The sequence below is a fragment of the Myodes glareolus genome, chromosome 9, assembly GCF_982192425.1.
Source record: "Myodes glareolus chromosome 9, mMyoGla1.1, whole genome shotgun sequence".
Taxonomy (NCBI): Eukaryota; Metazoa; Chordata; class Mammalia; order Rodentia; family Cricetidae; genus Myodes; species Myodes glareolus.
Genome location: NC_142034.1, coordinates 166,333 through 189,612, shown reverse-complemented (window position 1 = coordinate 189,612; position 23,280 = coordinate 166,333). Strand labels below are relative to the sequence as shown.

At 38.6% G+C, this 23,280-nt stretch overlaps 1 protein-coding gene across 2 annotated transcripts in view; it reads left to right on the top strand.

The window, feature by feature from the left end:
• The window catches only part of LOC146893708 (uncharacterized), a 29,002-nt gene extending 21,069 nt beyond the window's left edge, over positions 1-7,933 (top strand). Inside the window, exon 4 of one of the 2 annotated variants that reach the window (XM_087909622.1) lies at positions 830-7,933. In XM_087909622.1, coding sequence (XP_087765748.1) covers positions 830-2,660 — 1,831 coding nt within the window. In that variant the 3' untranslated portion in view covers positions 2,661-7,933. Of the gene's footprint in view, positions 1-745 lie in introns of both variants that reach the window. The other variant, XM_087909621.1, reaches the window with a different exon arrangement.
• Positions 7,934-23,280: the final 15,347 nt, after the last annotated feature.

Sequence of the window (23,280 nt, the reverse complement as noted above, 5' to 3'; positions counted from 1 at the left end):
TGTTAAGTTTAGTGAGGGGGCAGTTAGAGTCAGAAATCAAGGAGCAGCTGTTGTGGAGAAGCCTTAATCCAGATACCACAAGTCTATGAGGACAGAGAGTCAAACTGTGTGAACTCATGTGGAAACCTTACATTTGTTATTCTTCATTTACTAAGTATATCATCTGTTACTTTGGATACAAGCCACATGAGCATAGGGATGGGAAAAGATATAACATACCTCTCTCTCAGAACAAATAGAATATATGTAGCAATCACCATGTTGAGTATCCTTGTTGAAGTTGATGTACAAGTATACAAGTAATTGGTTTTCTAGTGTCATTGTTAATATGTCAACAAGCTCACATTTCAGAAAAGCACCATCAGTACTAGGATTGTATAAATATTTCTGTTTGTTCTAGTTCACTCAGCAAATGTAGTATCACTCAGAGTATCAGAAACTTTATAAATGCAATAAGAGTGGTAAAGTTCTGAGTTTTTTCAGTTCTCTTCAAATACATGAAATTGTCACACAGAAAAAAAGATTCTGTAAATGTAAACCATTTAAAGACTGTTTTCAGTTATCTTCAAAGATGAAAAGTAAGCCTTAATGAATGGAAAAAAGCAAGATTGTAGACATGGTGATTAAACCTTAACATACAATTCTTTAAAATAAGACTAAATTGGAAAGTTAATTGATACAGATAAAAATATTCAACAATGTATTAAATGTAGTAATGCTTTCACATGTACCATTATCATTGTAGGCATGAAAAAAGTCAAACTAGAGAGAAAACTTCTGTATATACTCAATGTGTTAAAGCCTTTGTATGTGACCGTCATCTTCACAGGCATGAAAAGACACCTACGAGATTGAAACCCTATGAAGAAAATGAGTGTGGTAAAGCCTTTTCACATCATAGTCATCTTCAAATGCATAAAAGAACATTCACTGCAAAGAAACCCTATGAATGTAATCAATGTTGTAAAACCTTTGCACATCACCGTACTCTTCAAATGCATAAAAGAACACATACTGGAGAGAAACCCTATGAAAGTAATCAGTGTGGTAAAGCATTCACAAAGCACAGTCATCTTCAAAGTCATGAAAGAAGCCATACTGGAAAGAAACCCTATAAATGTAATCAGTGTGGTAAAGCCTTTTTATATCACAGTACTCTCCAAACACATGAAAAAATCCATACTGGAAAGAAATCTTATAAATGTAGTTATTGTGATAAAGCCTTTGCACATCCCAGTAAACTTCAAAGTCATGAAAGAACGCATACTGGAGTGAAGCCCTATGAGTGTAATCAGTGTGGTAAAGCCTTTTCATGTCCCAGTGGTCTCCAATTGCATAAAAGAACCCATACTGGAAAGAAACCCTATGAATGTAATCAGTGTGGTAAAGCCTTCATATGTCACAGTCATCTTCAAAGTCATGAAAGAAGCCATACTGGAAAGAAACCGTATAAATGTAATCAGTGTGGTAAAGCCTTTCTATATCACAGTACTCTCCAAACACATGAAAAAATCCATACTGGAAAGAAATCTTTTAAATGTAATCATTGTGGTAAAGCCTTTGCACATCCCAGTAATCTTCAAAGTCATGAAAGAACGCATACTGGAGAAAAGCCCTATGAATGTAATCTGTGTGGTAAAGCCTTCACACGGCACACTCATCTTCAAGGTCATGAAAGAACCCATACTGGAGAGAAACCTTATGAATGTAATCAATGTGGTAAAGCCTTTGCATGTCCCAGTGGTCTCCGAAAACATGAAAGAACCCACACTGGAGAGAAACCGTATGAATGTAATCAGTGTGGTAAAGCCTTTGCACTGCACAGTCATCTACAAAGTCATGAAAGAACCCATACTGGAGAGAAACCCTATGAATGTAATCAGTGTGGTAAAGCCTTTTCATGTTCCAGTGGTCTCCAGATGCATAAAAGAACCCATACTGGAGAGAAACCCTATAAATGTAATCAGTGTGGTAAAGCCTTTGCATATCACAGTGCTCTCCAAAAACATAAAAGAACCCATACTAGAGAGAAACTCTATGAATGTAATCAGTGTGGTAAAGCCTTTGTATATCACAATAGTCTCCAAACCCATGAAAAATCCCATACTGGAGAGAAACCTTATAAATGTAATCAGTGTGGTAAAGCCTTTGTATATCACAGTAGTCTCTATACACATGAAAAAAACCATAGTGGAGAAAAACGTTATAAATGTAATCAGTGTGGTAAAGCCTTTGGATATCACAGTAGTCTCCAAGCACATGAAAAAACCCATACTGGAGAGAAACCCTATGAATGTAATCAGTGTGGTAAAGCCTTTGTACGTCACATTAGTCTCCATTTGCATAAAAGAACCCATACTGGCGAGAAACCCTATGAATGTAATCAGTGTGGTAAAACCTTTGCATGTCACAGTACTCTCCAAAGACATAAAAGAACCCATACTGGAGAGAAACCCTATGAATGTAATCAGTGTGGTAAAGCCTTTTCAAGGCTCAGTTATCTCCGAATACATAAAAGAACCCATACTGGAGAGAAACCCTATGAATGCAGTCAGTGTGGTAAATCCTTTGTATCTCGCAATAGTCTCCAAACACATGAAAGAACACATATTGGAGGTAAACCCTATGAATATAATCAATGTGGTAAAGCCTTTGCATAGTACAGTCATCTTCAAAGTCATGAAAGAAGCCATACTGGAGAAAAAACCCTATGAAAATAATCAGTGTGGTAAAGCATTTGTGTGTATGAATAATCTAAATCATGAGAAAAAATCATTCTGCAGAGAAACCCCATTAATGTGTTCAATGTGATAAAGTTTTGTACTTTATATAGGAGTAAAATTTTTTGTGTGCAACAATCTGTTAAAGTCTTTGTATATTACAATAGACATTGACTACCTGAAAAAGATACTGAAGACTTCTTATTATAAAGTATTTGGTAATATCTTTAGCCTAAACATTTATAATAAGCTACACAATGATTTGGGTTTCCCTTTTGTGTGCTGTGAATGTATTTTGTTACCCTTGTTTAATAATAAAGTTTATGATAGGGCAGAATAGAGCAAGACAGGAATTCCAAGCAGACATAGAGGAGAAAAGAAAGTAGAGTCAGCCTCCATGTACCTGCTAAATGAAGCAAATGTCCTGGAACTTTACTGATAAATCACAAGTCTTGTGGTAAAATTCAAGATAACAGGAATGTGTTAATTTAAGATGTCAGAGTTAGTTAATAAGTACCCTGAGCTAATAGGCCAAGCAGTGTTAATTAATATAGTTTCTGTGTGATTATTTTTGGTCTGGGCATCCAGCAATGAACAAGAATCCTTTGCCTACAATACAAGACTATTTCTTCTCTAGAAATAAATTTGACAGTGTTAACAATATTTTCAAGCACTATCAAATCCTTTTTATACTTTTTGTACTTAAAAACTCATATTAAAATGAATTTGTGAATTTATGAAGACCTATGAGTAGGGTAATTGAGCCAGCCAAAGAAACACATCCTGACCCTGAAACCAGAGCAAGTGAAATATATAATCTTGACTCTGACGCTGGAGTCAAAGATATATATCCTGACTCTAAAACTAAGACCACGAACGAAACACAGTTTGTTCTTGAATCCGGAGTCAATAACGGAAACACCTGATCCTGAAACTAGACTCAAAAGTTTATAAGGGGCCAGTGAAAAAACACACTTTGTCCCTGAAACAAGAGCCAAAGAAACACACTCTACCCTTGACCAACTGAGCATAAAACCAGCTAATCTCTAAGCTTGAGATCTACCAACATCTGTGCATGAAATCCAGCCAATCTCAGCATTGTTCAAAATCAGGGATTGACATTTAAGCAATTCCTACCATGAGAATCTTCTCCCTGAGAAAACTCTGCCCCTAAGAAGTACTCTATACGTTCTGTACATGTTCAGTTGCCTTCTGCCTATTTCTTCCCTGGCAGAGGCAGTCCCTCTCCTGGATTCTTCCCTTCTAAATAAATTTCTTGAATGAGTTTTGGGTGAAGACCTTTCACTGGAGTGATCAGAAACTTTGTAGTGGATTGGAACAGAGAAGCTTTGGTCACCTCTCCTGGCAGATTCCCTTAAAGGAGCAGGGCAGAAGTAGGGACTCTTCACCTGAGACTGCAACATTTCTGCAACAGTTTCCCATTGACTCCAATGAAACAGAGAAGTAACAATTTGGGTTGAAGCTGAGAAAAAAAATTGACATCTCTGTTAGGAAACTCCCTAGTGGGTGGAACAGAGGTGCAGTGGACACCTCTGCTAGGAAACTCCCTTAGGGAAGTGGAGCAGAACAGCAATGACCGTCTCTGCTTTGAAGCTGTCTTGGCACAATGAAGCAAGGCCCAGCTGTGTTGAGAGGAGCAGTATTGCTACATCCTTTAGGGAGAACATCTCCCACTGGACCAAAGCCTCAGGTATAGCCGGACTTCCCATAAGTCAGTATATATCAGGGACCATCTTTGACAGGTATACTACTTACCAGGGTAGAGACATGGGGATTAGATACTAAGTAAAGAGAATGAAGAAACAAGTGAAAATAATAAAAAAAAAAAGTCATAGGATAATACTGGGAGGGAGTGCCAGTGAATACTGTAAATCTGCCTGCATTTAATTTTTCATATACTTTTATACCCCAATACAACAAGGGGAAGAAGACAAAAGACTGCTTTAACATAATGCAAAAGACAACTAGAACAGTTACTTGCTTCAATGCTTTGAGCCATCAAGTCCTTAATTATTGAGAAAAGTATTCTGTTATTCAGGCCATGAACCCACCCTAGGCCAAGTATCCTAAGTGCAGTCGTTCCCTAGGTCAAACCTCTTAATTCAAAAGGAGGAGCAGAAGTATGTTTGAATTTTTTCACCTTTCCTCAAGGGAGGCTTTACCTGTATGGGCTTCCTTAAAGTCCAAAACACAAAACAACCACACATTAGGTCAGGGTGTGTAGCCACACCTGTTAGCAATTTTGAGCAACCTTAAACTTTGACCTTCAGATAAGGCAGAAATAGGGTAATGGTTTTGGGCCTCCACAAGGATACCCTTTTCCCTCATAGTTGTAGGTGTCCAGTACACTTTCCCTTCACAACTGTAAGTATGGCCTGACTTCTAACAGGGTCCCTTTTTCTTCAGAGCCCTAGGTATCAGGCTACCTTCCCTTCACAGCTTCAGTTATAGCCAGACTTCTCAGCAGTCAGGATTTCTTTCTCATAGCTGTATATGAGAAAGATACATATATCCAGTATACTTTCCCTTCACAGCTGTAGGTATGTCTTGACATGACAGTGAGGGTACCTTTCTCCTCAGAGCTATAAATATTCAGGATGCCTTTTCTCCACAGTTTCAGGCATAGCCTGACTTAATAACAGTCAGGGTTTCTTTCCTATCAGCTGTAGAAATCCAGAATTGTAGTTGGAGACTGCTCAGGCAGTTTCTGTAGCCATCTAGACTCAAATAGTCACACAGAAAGTATTAATTACAACACTGTGGCCTGTTAGCTCAAGATTCTTTTAACTAATTCTTATATCTTGAATTAACTCATTTCGATTAATTTCACCACAAGGCTGTGGCTTATCAGTAAGGTTCTGTTCTGGCATCTTTCTGCTTCAACAACTACATTGCATCTCTTTTACTCTATCTACTCTCTCTCTATATCTCTTCCAGCCTGACTATATTCTGCCCTGCTGTAGGCCAAAGCAACTTCTATATTAACCAATGGCAATAAAACATGTTCACACCATACAGAGGGGAATCCCACATCACAGGATACCTTCCCTTCACAACTGTATGTATAACTTTACTTCTGACAATCAGTGATTTAGGGAGGTCACTTGTTTGGTTCCTGGCCACTCAGCTTGCTTAGATCTGAAATAACCACACAAATACTGTATTAATTAAATCACTGCTTGGCCCCTGAGCTCTGGCTTCTTATTGGCTAACTCTTACATATTAATTTAACCCATTTCTATCAATCTGTGTGGCCACATGGCATCTCTCTTATTCTGTCGATCTTCCACCCAGCATTCAGTTCAGTTTTCCCTGCCTACTTAAGTTCTGCCCTATCAACAGGCCAAGGCAGGTTTTTATTCATTAATGGTAATCACAGCACACAGAGGGGACTCCCACATCAAATCAGGGTTTCTTTGTCCACACAGCTGTAGATATCCAGACTACCTTCCTTTCATAGTTGTAAGTATAGCCTGGCACTCAGGATAACTTTCCCTCCAGAGCTGTAACACTTGCACTATGAATTTAAACAATATTGTAACCCTTTTAGATTTTATATTTCTCTTCAATTAAATGGAGTCACTGATTCAGGTGTGAAATTTTATTGATTTATATTCGTTCTTTTTCTATTGCTGTGATACAATGTCCATGTATAAAAATTAATTTGGCCTTTGATTCCAGAAGGATACAGGATCACCATGAAAGTGACATGGCAGCTGGGCAGTGGTGGTGCATACTTTTAATCCCACACTCAGGAGGCAGAGGCAGGTGGGTCTCTGTGAGTTTGAGGCCAGCCTGGTCTACAAGAGCTAGTTCTAGAACAGACTTCAAAGCTACAGAGAAACGCTTTCTCAAAAAAAGAAAGAAAGAGTCATGGCTACAAGTGTCTAACATGACAACTAAAACAGGAAGCTAAGAACTCAAATCTTTAACCTACAGCATAAAGCAGAGAGTGTAAACTAGGAACGCCTGCTCCCAGTGGCTTATTTCCTCCAGCAGGACAGCATTTCCTAAGTCTTCCCAAATGATTCCATTAACTTAGAAGTCTTGCTTTCTCTGACTTCAAGCCTACCTGATTGCTTCATGATGAAGAAAAATTCTATAAGCCATTAGGTGCCTTAACACCTGTATTATAGGAATGAATTCTTACAAGAAAAAACTTTCATGAGTGAAAATGTTTAAAGAGTTGTTTTAATTGTGATTATGTGATATCAGTGTGTTTTTGTGTGGGTATGTGAATGTGCATGGTGGTTTCTGATAATATTAGACCCAAGAATTTTATAGCAGAAATTACAGGAGGTTGTCAAAAATCAGACATTGGTCCTGGGAGTGAACATTTCTTTACGGCCCAGCCATGTTTCTAGTGCTCTAAATATTTTAAAGCCTATTTGTATCAATTCAAAGTCAGGAAATGGGGATAAACTCACACAGAAGAAAGCTCTATTCCTGAAAATGATTTTGTAACGATTTTAGACATCACAGTTGTCTTCAGTTTCAAGAAAAAAAAAAGTGGTGTATCATTTATTTTTCATCATAACCTTGAAGGAAGTAAATTATTTACCATGCTCACTGACCTGATAGTAGAGATCACTGCATTATGGCTTCATTTTGAAACATTTGAGGTAGATACTAAAGTGTGCTACATGTGTGACAGATCCATTTAGTGAAGTTTATTTTGTGGTCCTTATAGTTCTTCTGTAACTTTTGTTAATCTATTGTGGTTTTACTTATTGATAGGTATTTTTCTACTCTAATGTGTAGAATGGTATCCCCATCATTTAAGTGGTCCATTGTTTATTTAAATATCAGGCCGTGTGTGATCATACTTTTGAAGTAAGAGTGTCTGAAATGGTGGTGGGTTGTTGCTCCTGGTTTTGTTTTTCATATTTCCACAAATTCTCAAATTTCCTTGAGATTTTCTTGTTTCTTATTCAGTTTTGCTTAGATGTTAGTAATGATTCAGGGATACATTTGAACTCATGATCCTCACGTGTCTATCTCCTGAGTGCAAGTCTAAATGTAGATGATATACTCCCAGCATTTGCTGTTTTGTCAACACAATTTAACAATGTCAATGTTAAAATGCTTAATAGAAGAGAATGTAAGAAACATTAATGATCTTGTGTGTATTCAAAAACAGTATTTTTGTTTATCTGGTAGAGACGTAATAAAGTAGGAGAATCGACATTCAACTGTGTATCTCGTACTGTAGCTTGATGTTTTATGTGTATATGTATATAAATATATGTACATATATACTGATGTTCCATGCTTCCCCCATCTCCATTAGTTAGCCGTTTGGCATTTTATCTTGAAGAAATAGCCTTCTCAGGAAATTATCCAGAGATGTCAGGTAATGTAATGGCACTACTATTTATTTTGTGACAAAGATTTATGGTGTGTGTGCAATGTGATTATGGTTTTGTAGGACCAATGCAGATATGTGGAGACCAGAAGACAACTTTGCAGTTTCCACTTTTGATTCTCTTAATATGATGTTCAAGGTTAGTTTTCCATCCTTGCACACCACAGACCTTTCCCATGGAGCTATCTCACTGGTCTTCAAATAAGATTATTAGGAATATTATAATAGTAAACTGTTGTCTTATTTTCAGATTATAAACTTAATTTCATATGAGGATAGAGGAACACAATATAATTTGAATAAAAAATCCTCCTTGCATAGGAAAATATTTATATAAGTATACACGTTTTTAATTTGTTTATCCTGGGGACTGAACATTGTTTATAACACTTCCTCAAAAACCATGATTGAGTTTCAAAGAATTGTCTCATTCATTAAAATTGGTTGCTGATAATCCAGATGACCTGTTTTCTATTTCTGAGTGATCCATATTTCTCCTACAAGTTTTTTTTCCCTAATCTTGGGTAGTTGCATATGCACACTCCTACATACATAAATGATTTTTAAAAGATTTTTATTTATTATGTAAGCAGGGTTCTTCCTGCATGTATCCTACAGTACAGAAGAGGATACCAGATCTTATTACATATGGTTGAGACCCACCATGTGATTGCTGGGAATTGAACTCAGGACCTCTGGAAGAGCAGCTAGTGCTCTTTACCTCTGAGCCATCTCTCCAGCCCCGTACATAAATGATTTTTAATTCTGAATAAGTGCAATTGAGGTCAGTTGTAGTCAAAGGAATCCCTAAGTTTCATCACTAAACTCACATAGGGGAAGAAAATAACAGACACTTAGGAGTTGTCCTCTCAGTGCTACATACATATCATGGCATAGGTATATACACACAAACACAGTTCAAACATTTTTACATGCATAAAGTTAATAAAGCAAAGAAAATAACCCATTTATCGAGCACATATTAAATGGTTGCACATTTAAATTATAGAATTTCAAGAAATTTTACTGTACATCAGAACAATGATGGTCCCTTTAAATCATACTTGAATCTTTCTTGAACTACATGTGTTAATAAGTCACCACCCCACATTCTTAATAACTTGCTTTCAATCTTGCTATACTATCTAGCATTGTTTCATATTCTTATTTTTTACCACTATATTTCTACAAATATACTTTCATAAAATACGGGTATTTTTCTATATTATTCAGTATGAAGAGAAATTAAAACATTGTCTAATAAACTGAAGGTGTCTGATTAAAAAAAATTTCATTCTATTTTTTCTTCAGTGCTTTAATATCTATGTATCTATGTATCTATCTATGTATCTATGTATGTATGTATGTATGTATGTATGTATCTATCTATCTATCTATCTATCTATCTTACTTTAGAGCAGTGTTTCTTAACCTGTAGTTCACAACTCCTAGGGTTATAGACCCTAATCCAGGGGTTGCCTGTGTGGCAAAGTTACGGTTATGAAGTAGCAAGGGAAATAATTATATACCTGATTGTTACCACAGGAACCCAAACTGTATTAAAAGACTGCAGCATTGGAAAGGTTGAGGACTATTGGTTTAGGTCAATGTCTCCTATACTTCAGGCTTACCTCACAGTATGTAATTGAAAATTACTTGGAACACCGAGTCCTGACCTTGCTGCCCAGTGCTGGGAAGACAGGACAGCAACTCCTTCCTGACTGGTTTCATTTCCAGGACTCCTGTAGTTTGTGTTTTCTTCATTACTTCTATTTCCATTTTCAGGTCTTGAACAGTTTCAATTGTTTCCTTTAACTCTTGTTATGTATTGCTTTTCTTGGCTTTATTTTGGGAGTTTAAACTCCAATTGTTTATGTTTTCCTGAATTTTGGGGGGTGATTTATTGATTTCTCCCAATATTTGTGGTTTTCTGAATTTAAGTCATTTATTAATTTTCTATTTAAGGACCTGTTAACTTCATGGAGTTGTTTTAAAGGTCTTTTTCTTCTATTTCAGCTATGTTGGAATATTCAGTACCTGCTATTGATAGGATAGCTGGGCTCTGTTGGTGATATATTTCCATGTATGTTATGGATTATATTCCTATGCAGGTATGTAAGCATCTGGGTTTGGTGTAGTTATAAGTTTAGGCGCTAATTTCTGGCTTCATTGTTGGATGTGAGGTTTGTTCCTGGATTTCTGTGTGCTCTCTGGAGTATCAGAGTGTTTGTTGGATGAGTGTTTCCATTTTCCCTGGCCTTCTTGACTGGTGTGTTCAAGGGAGCATGTTTGCTGGTGTTGGAGGCAGAGAAAATTGGAGGCCTTTTTTTTTCCATTTTCCCTGGCCTTCTTGACTGGTGTGTTCAAGGGAGCATGTTTGCTGGTGTTGGAGGCAGAGAAAATTGGAGGCCTTTTTTTAAAAAATTTCCCTTCTAGGCTTATATGCTCAAGGGAGAAAGCTTGCTGGTGTTAGAGGCTAGGGGAATGAGAGGCCAGGGACATATTTTCCTAGGGATCCCCAGGAGGTATGGAGTGGGACAAGAGGAAAGTTCTCTGGTTTCTATTCCAATGCTAGAGGCAACTGGGAAAATCGGATCTGGGCTAATAGATAATGTGGTAGATCTGAGGGTAGCCTCCCTGATCTTCTGATGGATGTGGCAAGTAGTTGAGCATCTCATTTCTTGGCATATCTTTGTTTTCCAGTTGTTACTATCATCGATATTTGCATTTTTGCTATTTAAGTTACTGAAGTGGTTACTAGATTGGTTTTTGCTTTTTAAAATTTTCTTGTTTTAGGGCAGTGGTAGCACGTGCCTTTAATCTCTCAGCACTTGGGAGGCAGAGGCAGGTGGATCTCTCTGAATTCAAGGCTAACCAGGTCTATAGTGTGAGTTCTAGGACAGGTTACAAAGCTACACAGAGAAGTCCTTTCTCAAAAACAATCAAGCACAAAAAAGTCTTGTATATTATTGTCTTTGTGACCTAGTTAACTCCAGATATCAACATATCAGAGCCTACAGTCATCTAATGAAACATCAGTTGAGGATTTTCCCTGAGAAATTGAATAAGACAGAAGAAATAAAAATGATGGGCTGATTTCCTAGATTAAATACTGAATCTCCTAGACGGGTGTTAATGATGATTCATTCAGGACTCCAGTGGGAAAAAGCAACAATTTGAGCAGAAGTAAATGAAAATCTGTGGGTTGTAGGGAAAAACAGCCCTAGGTAATTTCACATGGCAGTCAAGTGCTGAAACAGAGGCAGGAATTTTCAGGGAGATTATCACTATTAAAGAGATGGCCCTTGTTCTACATTGGAAGATGGTGCCCTAAAGTTAAGAATCCATCCTTCTGTGCCCTCATTAGTGGAAAATTAGGCAATGTGATTTCTAGTCCCAGGAAGCAACTTCATACAAAATCTGCTGCAACTCTGGTCCAAGTATGGCAGATTCCATCACAATTTAGAAGCCAAATTTGGAGGAATCATAGATACTGTGCTGAGGAAGTGTTACTTAACATCAGTTCATCTAACAGGCTGCAGGGTAGCAATGCTAAGGCCTCACCCTTACATTGGCCCTGAGTTCCGGGACCAATCAGAATTTAGACAAACAAGTATCAGACATTCCACAATGTTAAAGATAGCTTACACAACTTGCATATAGGTTGCCAGTTTCCTTGCAGCAGTGCCAGCACCAATCCCTCTTTACAAGACTCTTGTTGCCCCAATTCTGCCCAATCAGGAGTCCAACTCCCATCTGAATCTGGAAGACCCCTACTCCCCACCCCCCATGTTTGAATCATTAAAAACTCTGCCACAGCTGTGCTCAGGGCTCTCCCTGATCCATCCTCTGTGTTAGAATGGATGGAGACACCATCTCAAGCTTGCAATAAATAAAGTCCCTTTGCTTATGTTAGCCTCTCAGGTTCTTGTGACATGGCCCATAATGGTACTGGTTCTGGAAGCAAGAAGGAAGCAAAATGTCTTAGTCTGTGGTTTCAGTTGAGGACTGTTACAGGCATCTGTGTTTAGCAGAATCAGAGTCTCAGAGAGGAGACTGAGACAGTTCATTGCACAATGTTGTGAAGATGAAGCCTGGGTTGTATTTTGAGATCATCAGATGCTGACATAGCCAAGCTATGAGAGATCTGTCACGGAGAGTTGCACATAGGGAGTGAAAATAAACAAAGAGAGAGATGTGTGAGAAGTTGCAGGGATAGCACGGTTTAAGCCATTTGAAACCGCATCTTCATGGATTTGACCCAGAGCTACAGGATGTGATCGTTGCCCTGTTGGGTTTCAGTCTTGTCTTGGTCCAATCATCCCTCATTAGGTACACAGTCCTCTATTTTGGAATGAGAATGAGTATTTTGTGCTACTGAATGTTGAAAAATATGACTTGTTTTCTGATTTTATGAGATGTCACAATCTATAGCTTGAGTGTCAGGAGAGACTTTGGACATGTGAATAGTGTAGGGGCTGTTGTAGACTCTGAGGATCTTTGAAGTGACCAAATGCATTTTGTTCAGTGATGACCATGAGCCTGTACTTACCTGGGTCAGAATGTAGTCGACTGTGTGAAAAACCTCACAGAGAGATGATGTATTTGAACATGTGTCTCTCCGTGGTGGCTGGGCTTCTTGTGGAAGCTTTAGTAGGAGGAGCCCTTCAGGATAAAATTCCTCATCGGGGATGGGAAAAGTGTGTCTATAGCCTCAACTCATTTCCTATTGTTTGTGTCCACTGTGCTGTGGTTAAACCTGATCAGCCATCTTCCTTCTTGTGGTGCCATGAAAAATCATGGAACATATACACAAGAAGCAGCTGGTGTTCAATGCTAAAGCATTTTGGTAGCATATTGTTTTAATTACTTTAATTTTTTTGCTTTTGTTTTTGTAGACAAGGTTTGTCTGTGTAGCTCTGGCTATCCTGAAAGTAGCTCTGTAGAACAGGCTGGCCTCAATCTTAGAAATCCACCTGACTTTGACTCCCAAGTGCTGGGATTAAAGGTGGGCCAGCATTCCTGGGTTTTGATTTTATTTTAGTGGGTGATGGACCTGGGATGTAGATTTTTATACATGTCAAGTATGTGTTTCTTGTGCTGAACTTCACCAACATCTTGAATTTTGAAATTTGCAGAGGGTATATAATTCTCCTTCCTAACATGGCATGTACTCCTGACACTGATACTGCCTGAGTCTTCTGAGACAATTAGAATGAATATTTGTGAAATTCTTCTTGCCTGTTATTTGTTTTGAATATTTATAAGTGAATATGAGTCTTTTGTCTGTTTGCCTGGATATGCACCTCATGGGTACCTCATCCTTCTTGTAGTCCAAAGATGGTCTCAGAACCTCTGAACTTAGAATAATAATAATTTTGATCCCCACATAAGTACTAGCAACTGAGCTCACATATATGAAAGACCAGCAAATGCTCTTTACTGCTGAGTTTCTCTCCTGCCCTGTGTTGATTATTTTTGATCAACATTTATATTGCTTTCATCTGTCCATTTGTACCTATTTAAATATGCAATTCCCTTTTAGTAAGATCTTATTAATGTTACAGTGTAGACAGGCATTTCATGTTTCTTGAGGATGAATGCAGAACTGGAATGAATACATACTCTTTTGGGAACTTCAGTTAAAAAACCCCTCTGATTTCTTCCTATCTTTTCTGTTTGTTTGATTTTTGCATAGGAGACAGGTTCTTATAATGTACCTCTGTCTGTGTTGGAACCGATTGCATAAATGGGGCCAGTATTCAATTCAGAGGCAAACACACCTGCCTCCTCATTCTGAGTGCTATTATTACAGACATGAGCCAGTACACCAGCTTGCCCATCATCTTTTTGTAGTTGGTAATTGTTCATACAATTTCTCTGATGTGTAGTCAGTACTATTGATCTGTTTTCTAGTCTCTCTGTGTCTGTTAATAGGCATTTCTCTAACAAGGCACTGTCGCATTCAAAGGTGCAGAAATGACATAGATGTCCCTCCTATTTACTGTCCTTCTAAAGTGACTTGGTGATTACATTAGAACTTCTTTGTCATGAAACATGTTGGGAAACACCAGAATAATATGAGTATATTTTCAAATAAGTATAGATTCATGATGTTTTCAGCATCACATTTATATATATATATATATATATATATATATATATATATATATATATTGCCACACCAGCGCGGGCTGGAACCAAGAATCTCGGTGGAGGGTGTCCAGGTTGAATGAATGCACAGAGCACGAGGTTGAGGTTGAACAGCTTTTTTATTGTTCTTCTGTGGCTAGCTTTTATACCTCAGCACCAAATGAGGAGGGGCCTGTGAAGGGACTGTAACCTGACCCCAGCAGGGATCAAGGGATGGTCACCATGCACTCAAAATTCCTTTCCCAACTCCAGGAGCAGAGGGGATTTATTATGTTTTCTTTGCAGATAAACACCTCAAATGGGGGCAGGGATATGTAACTCGGGGCTGCTGTTTCCACAATATATTTTATAATGCAGTGACTTATGATGATGTGCTTATTGACTTCATTTGGGATGCGTGGTTTTTGCTGGATCCCTCTCAGTAGAGCTTTACAGAGATGTGATGCTGGAGACCTGCAGAAATCTCCCTGCTGTAGGTAAGACTGGATTTTCCTTCACATTTTAAAATAAAGGGATAATTGTTTCCTGGTTATAGATGCTCTTCTGTAATTGTGACAGAGAGTAAGGAAAGATGATATGAATAAGTCAGACATGGTTCTAAGGTTCACCGAAGATAATAAATTTTGTACAATTTCTAATACTACATTGGTGCAGGAGAATTATCTGTATTCTGTCAATCATATTTTAATAAAACGCTGATTGGCCAGGCAGGCAGTATAGGTGGGAAAGCCAGACAGGAAGTAGAAGTGATGCAATGGGAACAGGAGAATTCTGGGAAGCAGAGAGGTCTCTCCGCCATTCCTGTGCAGACCACTGAAGAGGCAGCATGTAACCTGCCCAGCTGAGAAAGGTACGGAGCCATGTGCTAACCTAGATAAGGATAATGGGGTAACATAAGTTATAAGAGTTAACAAGAAGCCTGACCTAATGGGCCAATCAGCTTTATAACTTATAGAGATCTCTGTGTGATTGATTTTCGTTGGGAGTTGCCGGTTGTGGGGTACCAGACGGGACAGAAACCCCAACAAGCCGGCCCCTCATGTGACATATGGTGCCCAGACGTGGATAACTGAATCCACAGAAAGCTTGAGAAAGTTTGGGAAAGAATAAAGCATGTTTTGTTGGTAGCAGCAATTTCTCAGGTCTGCGCTGCTTGCTAGAGGCAAGCAAGCACTCTCATCTAAGAGAGGCTTCCTGACTCAGCTTTAGCTGCAAAACCCTGCAGCTCTTTTAAGAGGTCCTGTCACGAAACACTTAAACGCTGTTGGTGAAAAGCTGAACGCATGCTTTTTGGTTTTCAGTCGTAGCAGGAAAAAGCTGTGCTGTTTTAAAATGCTGGCTTTCTGGGCTGTCCTGCCAGGGCAAACTCTGACTCTTTTAGGCAGGCAGTCTGACTGAGTGTGGTCTGTGAGCAGAATGTTGCAGTTTGCTTGCTGGCAAGGACCTTGAAACGCCATAGAGTTGTGGCAGTGAACACAGCTCTGGCTGGTATCTCAGCCGTGAGGCTGGAAAGCTAAGAAATGGGCTGGATCTAACTGTCAAAGCCATGACTTTAGTCCTACCCATTAAAGACTCATGTGGTCAGAAAAAGAGAGATATGCAGTAAAGAGAGATTCAAAGACAAAGAAAACCTCTAAATGGTTTACAGTGTGTTAAAAATATATGCAGGCTAAAGGTTAAAATCATTAAAATAAAAAAGAAAGAAAGGGAGAAATAGGGTGTGGTAGCACACACCTTCAATCCCAATGCCTGGGAGGCAGAGACAGACAGATCTCTGAGAGTTCAAGGTGTTGTAGCACACACCTTTAATCCCAGTACTTGGGAAGCAGAGACAAGGAATCTCTGTGAGTTCAAGGACAACCTGGTCTACAGAGTTATTCCAGGACAAAGATATATACAGAGAACCTGTCTCAAAAAGCAAAAAGTAAAAGTAAAAATAAAAGAAATAGAGGTTGAAATAAAGCTGCATAAAGATGGAAAATATACAGAGAATCTTGATACTGTATGCTATTATGCTCTCTTTGAATTGTTTGAATGCTGAGGAAGGAGTAACAGCTGCTAAAAGACTTTTGTTTATAAATGTTGCTGAACTAACCCAAGATAGGTATTTTGAAAATACCTTGGCTTCAAAACTGAAGTCAAAAGGTATGTTACTTTGGAGAAGAGATTTTGCTTTTGTTTCCACAGAAAATGAGAGGCTGTGGATTCATTCTGAGTTAAGAAAAATCAGGTTCCATCAAGGGAGGCCACCTGAGAAATCTCCAACAGGAACAGATGGCCCAGATGTCTGAGTTCTACATCCAGAACAGATTCAAGACTGCTGCCTGAGATGATCAAGACTCACAGGATACTTCAGTCAGGACTTGATTATAACTCTAAATTTTCTTTAGGTCCCCATAAGATAATCAGCGCCCCCAACCAGCAGGAAGTAGCCTGAAATACTACGCCCACATTCCCAACAAATGGATTATGGGTATTTTCCTTTGTTTAAAAAAAAGAGAGGGAAATGGTGCAGGAGAATTATCTGTATTCTGTCAATCATATTTTAATAAAACGCTGATTAGCCAGGCAGGCAGTATAGGTGGGAAAGCCAGACAGGAAGTAGGGGTGGAGCAAAGAGACTAGGAGAATTCTGGGAAGCAGGAATTTTCCTGTGCCACTCCTGTGCAGACCACCGAAGAGGCAGCATGTAACTTGCCCAGCTGAGAAAGGTACGGAGCCATTATGGCTAACATAGATGAAAATAATGGGTTAATATAAGTTATAAGAGTTAACAAGAAGCCTGACCTAGTGGGCCAATCAGTTTATAACCTTATGGAGTCCTGTGTGTGATTTTCTTTGTTGCTTGCCGGCTGTTGGGGTACCAGGAGGGACAGAAACCCCAACAAGCTGGCCCTCATGTTACACTACATCATACATTTTCTGGTACTATATTTTAGGCTGCAAATGGGAAGATCATAATTTTGAAGAATGTTGTCAAAGTTTTAGAAGACATGGAAGGTAATTTTCATGTGCAAGCTAATAAAACATGCCTCAAGAAATTCTAAGGTGTCTGGACATTTTAAACAAAACAACAGTGTAAATAAAGACAACTTAAAGTACACTCACAATTATTAAATTCTCCCAAAACCATATACTTTGATGCCAAGTATGTCAATTTTGTCTTATTATGTGAATTATGTGAAGCCAGTATGTTAAGAAAGAAGAGAAGGAAACAGTTTCTTAACATATATCACCATTTCAATTTCAGGCTCTTGAGAGCTGTATTGTGGAACTGCCAATCCATTTAGTTTCATACCAGTCATAGTACAAAAGGTATGCTCATTGAATAGGTGATACGTATATGTCCCAAACCTTCTAATAAGCAAACAGTCTACAATAAAGCTCGTGTTCCTCGTAAACTTGTTGTGACTTTGCTTTGTTTGGTGTGACGAGGGGTAGTTAGAGTCAAGAGTCAAGGGGCAGTTGTAGTGCAGAAACCTTAATCCATATACCATATGTCTATGAGGAACAGAAAGTCAAACTTCATGACCTTTTATTTGTCATTCTTCCTTTAATAGGTGTATCTTAACATCTTAACATATCTTGCATATATGTTTATATGCAAGCCATATAAACATAGGAATATCAAAAGAAGCAACATACCCTTCTCCCTCTCAGAACAATTAGGAGATATATACTTTGAATGAACTTTTTGGATAGGTTTCAAGTTTACAAGTAAATGCTTTTCCATCTTCATTATAAATACAGCAACAACCTCACATTGCAGACAAGCTCTATGAGTAGTAGGAATGTCTAAAAATACTTCTGTTTGTCCTTTTTCACTTTGCAAATGTAGTATGACTCACATTATAGGAAAAACGTATGAATATTCTCCCTTTAATCCCTCTAACCACATTAGAATAACCTCCAAGAATGATTTTGTAATAGCCAGAACATTAGTTTTATATGAATTTGATACTTTAACTATTGTATAATTTTCATTCGCCAAACATAACGCATAAACTTTTTTGACAGTTTTCCAGTCCTTGATACAGTTGATATCTACCTTGCCCACTTAACATAGGATCTCTATATCTCATCCTTTATGTACATTAAATAACTTACTCAGACCTCATAACTTACAAAACCTTTCTAGTCTTCTTTATTCTGCTGTCATCCAGTCATCATCATCTTCATATATCTAGTAATTTTTTACTAAGTTCATTTCCATATTTGTATGCTTCTAACATATTCTTCTGTATACTGCTTCCTTCTTCTAGTACCATGAGACAGAGGAACATTAACAAATATATTTATAATCTGTTGTGAGAAGTTTCTCCCCCAAGACAGGGGAGGAAGGAATGTTTACCCCATCCCCATAAGCCCTAATGTTGATGCAAAGCACAATTTCATCAAGTCTGTCCTGGAGAACCAATGAGTTTATCCAGCTTAATTACTGAGCATGCTTGCAAAGGTACTTACAAGAGTTTTGATTAATGTGGTAGTTTGAATCAAAATGACTCCCAAAGGGAAGTGGCACTAAAGGAGATGTAGCTTTGTTGGAGTAGGTGTGGTCTTGTTGGAGAAAGTTTGTAATAGTCACTTTCTGCTGCTCCCTGCTCTGGATGTGGAACTGTTAGCTCTTTCTCCAGCAGTAAAGACCTAAGTCACAAAACAATCCCACGCCAGTTTGGAATTATGATTAATAAAAGGGTTATTTATTTAAGGGGAAAAAACTCACAGATCACTGTCCTAGAAAACAGCCCTCTGCACAACCAGGAACAGAGTGTAGCAGCCAGAAATGGAGAGGAAAGCAAGAGAGTAAGAGTAGGGCTGGTATCTTAAAGGCTATTGGCTGAAGGAGCAGAAAGAGCTCCCGCAGCACAGCAGCATGTCTGCTTTCATGCCACCATGCTTCCTGCCATGATGATAATGGACTAAACCCTCTGAAACTGTAAGCCAGCCCCAATGAAATGTTTTAGTCATAGTGTCCCTTCATAACAATAGAAACTCTAAGATACCAAAAAGCAGCACACAGGAATATTTCCTTCTAGTGTGGTCAAAGGTTTGTTCATAGCTACATATTTGGAGCTCATCTTCCCCCTATTTTCCACTACCCAGATACTCTCTATTACATTACATTTTTTTTGTGGACATAGAAATAAGACTGATAGCACTCCGTGTAAATTTCACTTTTAAAGATGGCTTTCTCACAGATGCATTCAAAAAAATCTACTTCTTCCCAAGTCTTTCCTTCCTAAAACTTCATGTTCTTAGTGCTGAATTGCATACAGTTGCCTGGAAAAGAGGCTGTGTACTCAGAAGGTGGGGATACTGTTTGATTGGAAGTAAGACCCCAGCCCTGGCTGTAGGAATTCCTACAGAACTTCCCCTTTTTGTTTAAATAAGAGAGTTCTAAGACTAATACAAAATTATATACAATAAGAACAAATATATCAAGCTATAAACCTGTGATAAATGTTTCAATAATTATCCTATCCTAATGAGTTTAAGTCTTGGCCAAGTCATGAGAGGAAAGTAACTACAACTATCTAGCCTTTATCCTCATTGAAGATTTGAGAAGGGGAATATTACTTGAGTAGGCAGCAAATGCAATCAAGCTACTTTCAAAAATATACAACAACTGACAGAAACAACTGGCTACCTGAGTAATCACCCCAAATCTCTGTAAGTTCAAGACCAACATGGTCTACAAGAGCTAGTTTCAGGACAGGATCCAAAGTTTCAGAGAAACTGTGTATCAACAAACCAAAAAAAAAAAAAAAGAAGAAGAAGAAAGAAAGAAAGAAAAAAAGAAAATGCAGCTTTTTTATTTTTATTTGTTAATCCCAGGTCAATTATTTTAATTTCAGTTTTTCTTTTTTAAATTATAGTTGCAGCAGAAGTGTTCAGAAAGAAATCCTGGAGCATGTATTCAAATACTTTGGCTGAAGCACAAATAAAAAGACAAGCTCTGTCTCAAAAAATCAAGTTAAAGTGTGAAATAAAACAAATAAGTTTTTTGGTTTTGTTTTCTTTCATTTTTTTCTAAGAAACATGAAAATGACTGAATTCAAATCAGCAATTTCCCAGCTTACCAATTTACCAACAAGAAGGTAATGTGTAGCTGAAAGGCAGCAAATACACCTGTCTAGACCCAGCGGTGGTGGCACACACCTTTAATCCCAGCACTTGGGAGGCAGAGGCAGGCAGATTGTGGGACCCTGTCCTCCCTGATCCTTGAGACCAAAATACTGGATGCAAATAATGTTTACGCTAACCAGCTAAGCTTCCTGCTAGTTCCGTCCTTGGTTCTGCTACAGCCTGGTACATTAGCCTGAGGGATCTATTTTACTTTAAAATGGTAATTTCTCAACCTGCCTCAAAGAAGGGTCCATCTAACCTGTCTGACATTGCCTTGAACCCTCGACCACCTGCCCGGGGAAAAACTCCCACAGAGGCCAGTTTCCCCAGCCCCCTCTGGGTGGGAGGAGTTTTCCTTTACTGGGGCCTGTGATCCCCTCCTCCTGCTCCTGGATGGGAGGAGGCTTTGCCCTTTTGATCCCTCTAGCCCACTGGTATAAATACCCGACTTGAGTTTAATAAAGTTGCCATTTACTCTTGGTAAATGAGCATAGGTCTCTTTTTTTTGTGTGTCTCTTTAAACCCTCAGGACAGTCGTCCATTCTCGTGGGCCCGAGTTCGGGAAGGCCCGCGCCTGGGTCAGGTGTGGATATCCACTGGAATGTGGAATCTAACGGCAGATCTGTGGGTCCAGCCTGGTCTACAAGAGCTAGTTCCAGGACAGCTAGGACTGTTGCACAGGGAAGCCCTGTCTCAAAAAACAAAACCAAAAAATGCATTAAAAATCAAAGTCCCCTGGCAGAATTTCATCGCCAAATGCATGACAGTCCTGTATGAGAACACTCTGTAGCATGTTTTTATTTTAGTTTTTGTTTTGTTTTGTTTTTGTGTTCTCTGACTCTCTCATACATGGAGTTTAATTTCAGATTTTATTTGTTTCTCTCAGTGAAATATGACACCATGAGTCATATTTTCAAGGTCCATTTTGTTCTCAGTCTCCTTGCCTCAAGAAGGCCACGATTCAAAATCAGTGTCTCCAGATTCTCCACATTGTGACAATACATTATATGTGTAAAGAAAAATACCATAAACCTTTAGCTTTCTGTCTAGGGTGACAGCGGGGGAGAGAGAGAAAGAGAGAGAGAGAGAGAGAGAGAGAGAGAGAGAGAGAGAGAGAGAGGAAAAGAAATGTGGAACATAGACTGAGGGAAAAAAATCAAGAAAAACAGAAGTTCCTATGAGAAATGGGACAAAATAGATATCTAGAATGAAGGGGGAGAGGGAGAGAGAGAGAGAGAGAAACAGAGTATTCCCTCAAGCAAAGGAAAACATAACCCTACAGAATACGTGGCATACAGTGAATTCAGTCCTTTAAGGGAATTTATAGGTCTCATTGCCTACCATTTTTTAAAAAAAGCCATCTAGCTGGATGGTGGTGGCGCTGCATTCCTTTTTTTCCCAGTTTTAGGGGACAGACTCCAAAGACAGAGAGAGAAACCCTGTCTCAAAAAAACAAAAAATAAATAAAGTATTAAATGAATGGACAGATACATGGATAGATAGATAGATAGATTGATAGATGAATGAATAGATAGGTAGATAGACATATACACAGATAGATAGAGATGATAAAAGACCTCAGAGATCGGGGAGGCAGAGGCAGAGAGATTGCTGTGAGTTTGAGGCTACCTTCTTCTGCAGTGTGAGTTTCATGACAGGCAAGGTGACATGGAGAAACCCTGTCTTGAAAAAAATGTGTGTTTAGTACATGCTTGTAATCCTAGCACTAGGAGACAGAGGCAGAGGCCAAGGCAGAGGTAGCTGGATCTTTATGAATGTGAGGCCCATCTTGTCTACAAAGTGAGTTCCAGGGCATAAAAAGATACACAGGGAAACCCTATGTCGAAAAACCAAAAGTCAACAATTAATAATAATAACAATAATAATAAAATCTAAGAGTTCAAATAATTGACTTTGCCCATAATTCAAAAATGAAAAAATAAAACAAGGAGTGTGTCTGACTGTTCAGCAAAAGAACTATGAGGACCAAGGGGCTGCCACAATTATGGCATGGTGAGAGGGAGGGAGTGATGGAGGGAGGGAGGAGGGGAAGAAGCTGGTAAAGGCAGTTCCCTGCCATCTAAGTCTCCTTTCAAAGACATTTCACCATGGCCACCACTTGCTTGCTTCCGGTTCTCTGTCTGTTGTTCTGTTTGTACAAACTCACTCCCCTTTCTCAGACTAAATACTCTGTCAGAGAAAGTTAAAACAACTGTGAAATAATTTAAAAACTTCCCAACTGGATATCATTTCCAGGAATAATATTGACACAGTGATTTGTTTTGAATGTTTTTATTTCAGACAGAAAAAGTAAAAATGTCATTTTATTGATTTTTTTTAGAGAGTCTGTTTCCAACCAGGATGGTTCACATTTGCTGTGTTGCTTAAGTTGATCTCCTGATCCTTGTATTTCCAGTTCCTGAATGCTGCTGGCATGACAGACAAGGGCCTGCACACTGGATTTTTTGATGCAGTACTGAGAGCTTGGAGCCCATAATACCAAGATGAAAGCATTAGAGGGGCCTGGCTCCATATCTGGCAGACAGAAGCGAGTCTCCAGGAGCTTGACGCCAGCCTGGTCTACAAGAGCTAGTTCCAAGAAGAGGCTTCAAAGAAACAGAGAAAAACAAAACAACAACAACAACAACAAACCAAAAATACATAAATTAAACAAAAGAGAAAGAGAAGAAATGTCAATTTACAGATAGGAAACAAGAACAAAACCCAGAATGTTACCAAGAAGACAACCTGGTCTATGAAATGAGTTTCAGAATGGCTATGGCTATTACACAGAGAAACTGTGCCCCAAAAAATAATAAAGAAAGAAAACAAAAAAGAAAGAAAGAAAATGCTGCTTTCTGCCTTTTTTCTTTGCTAATATCAGATTATTTATTT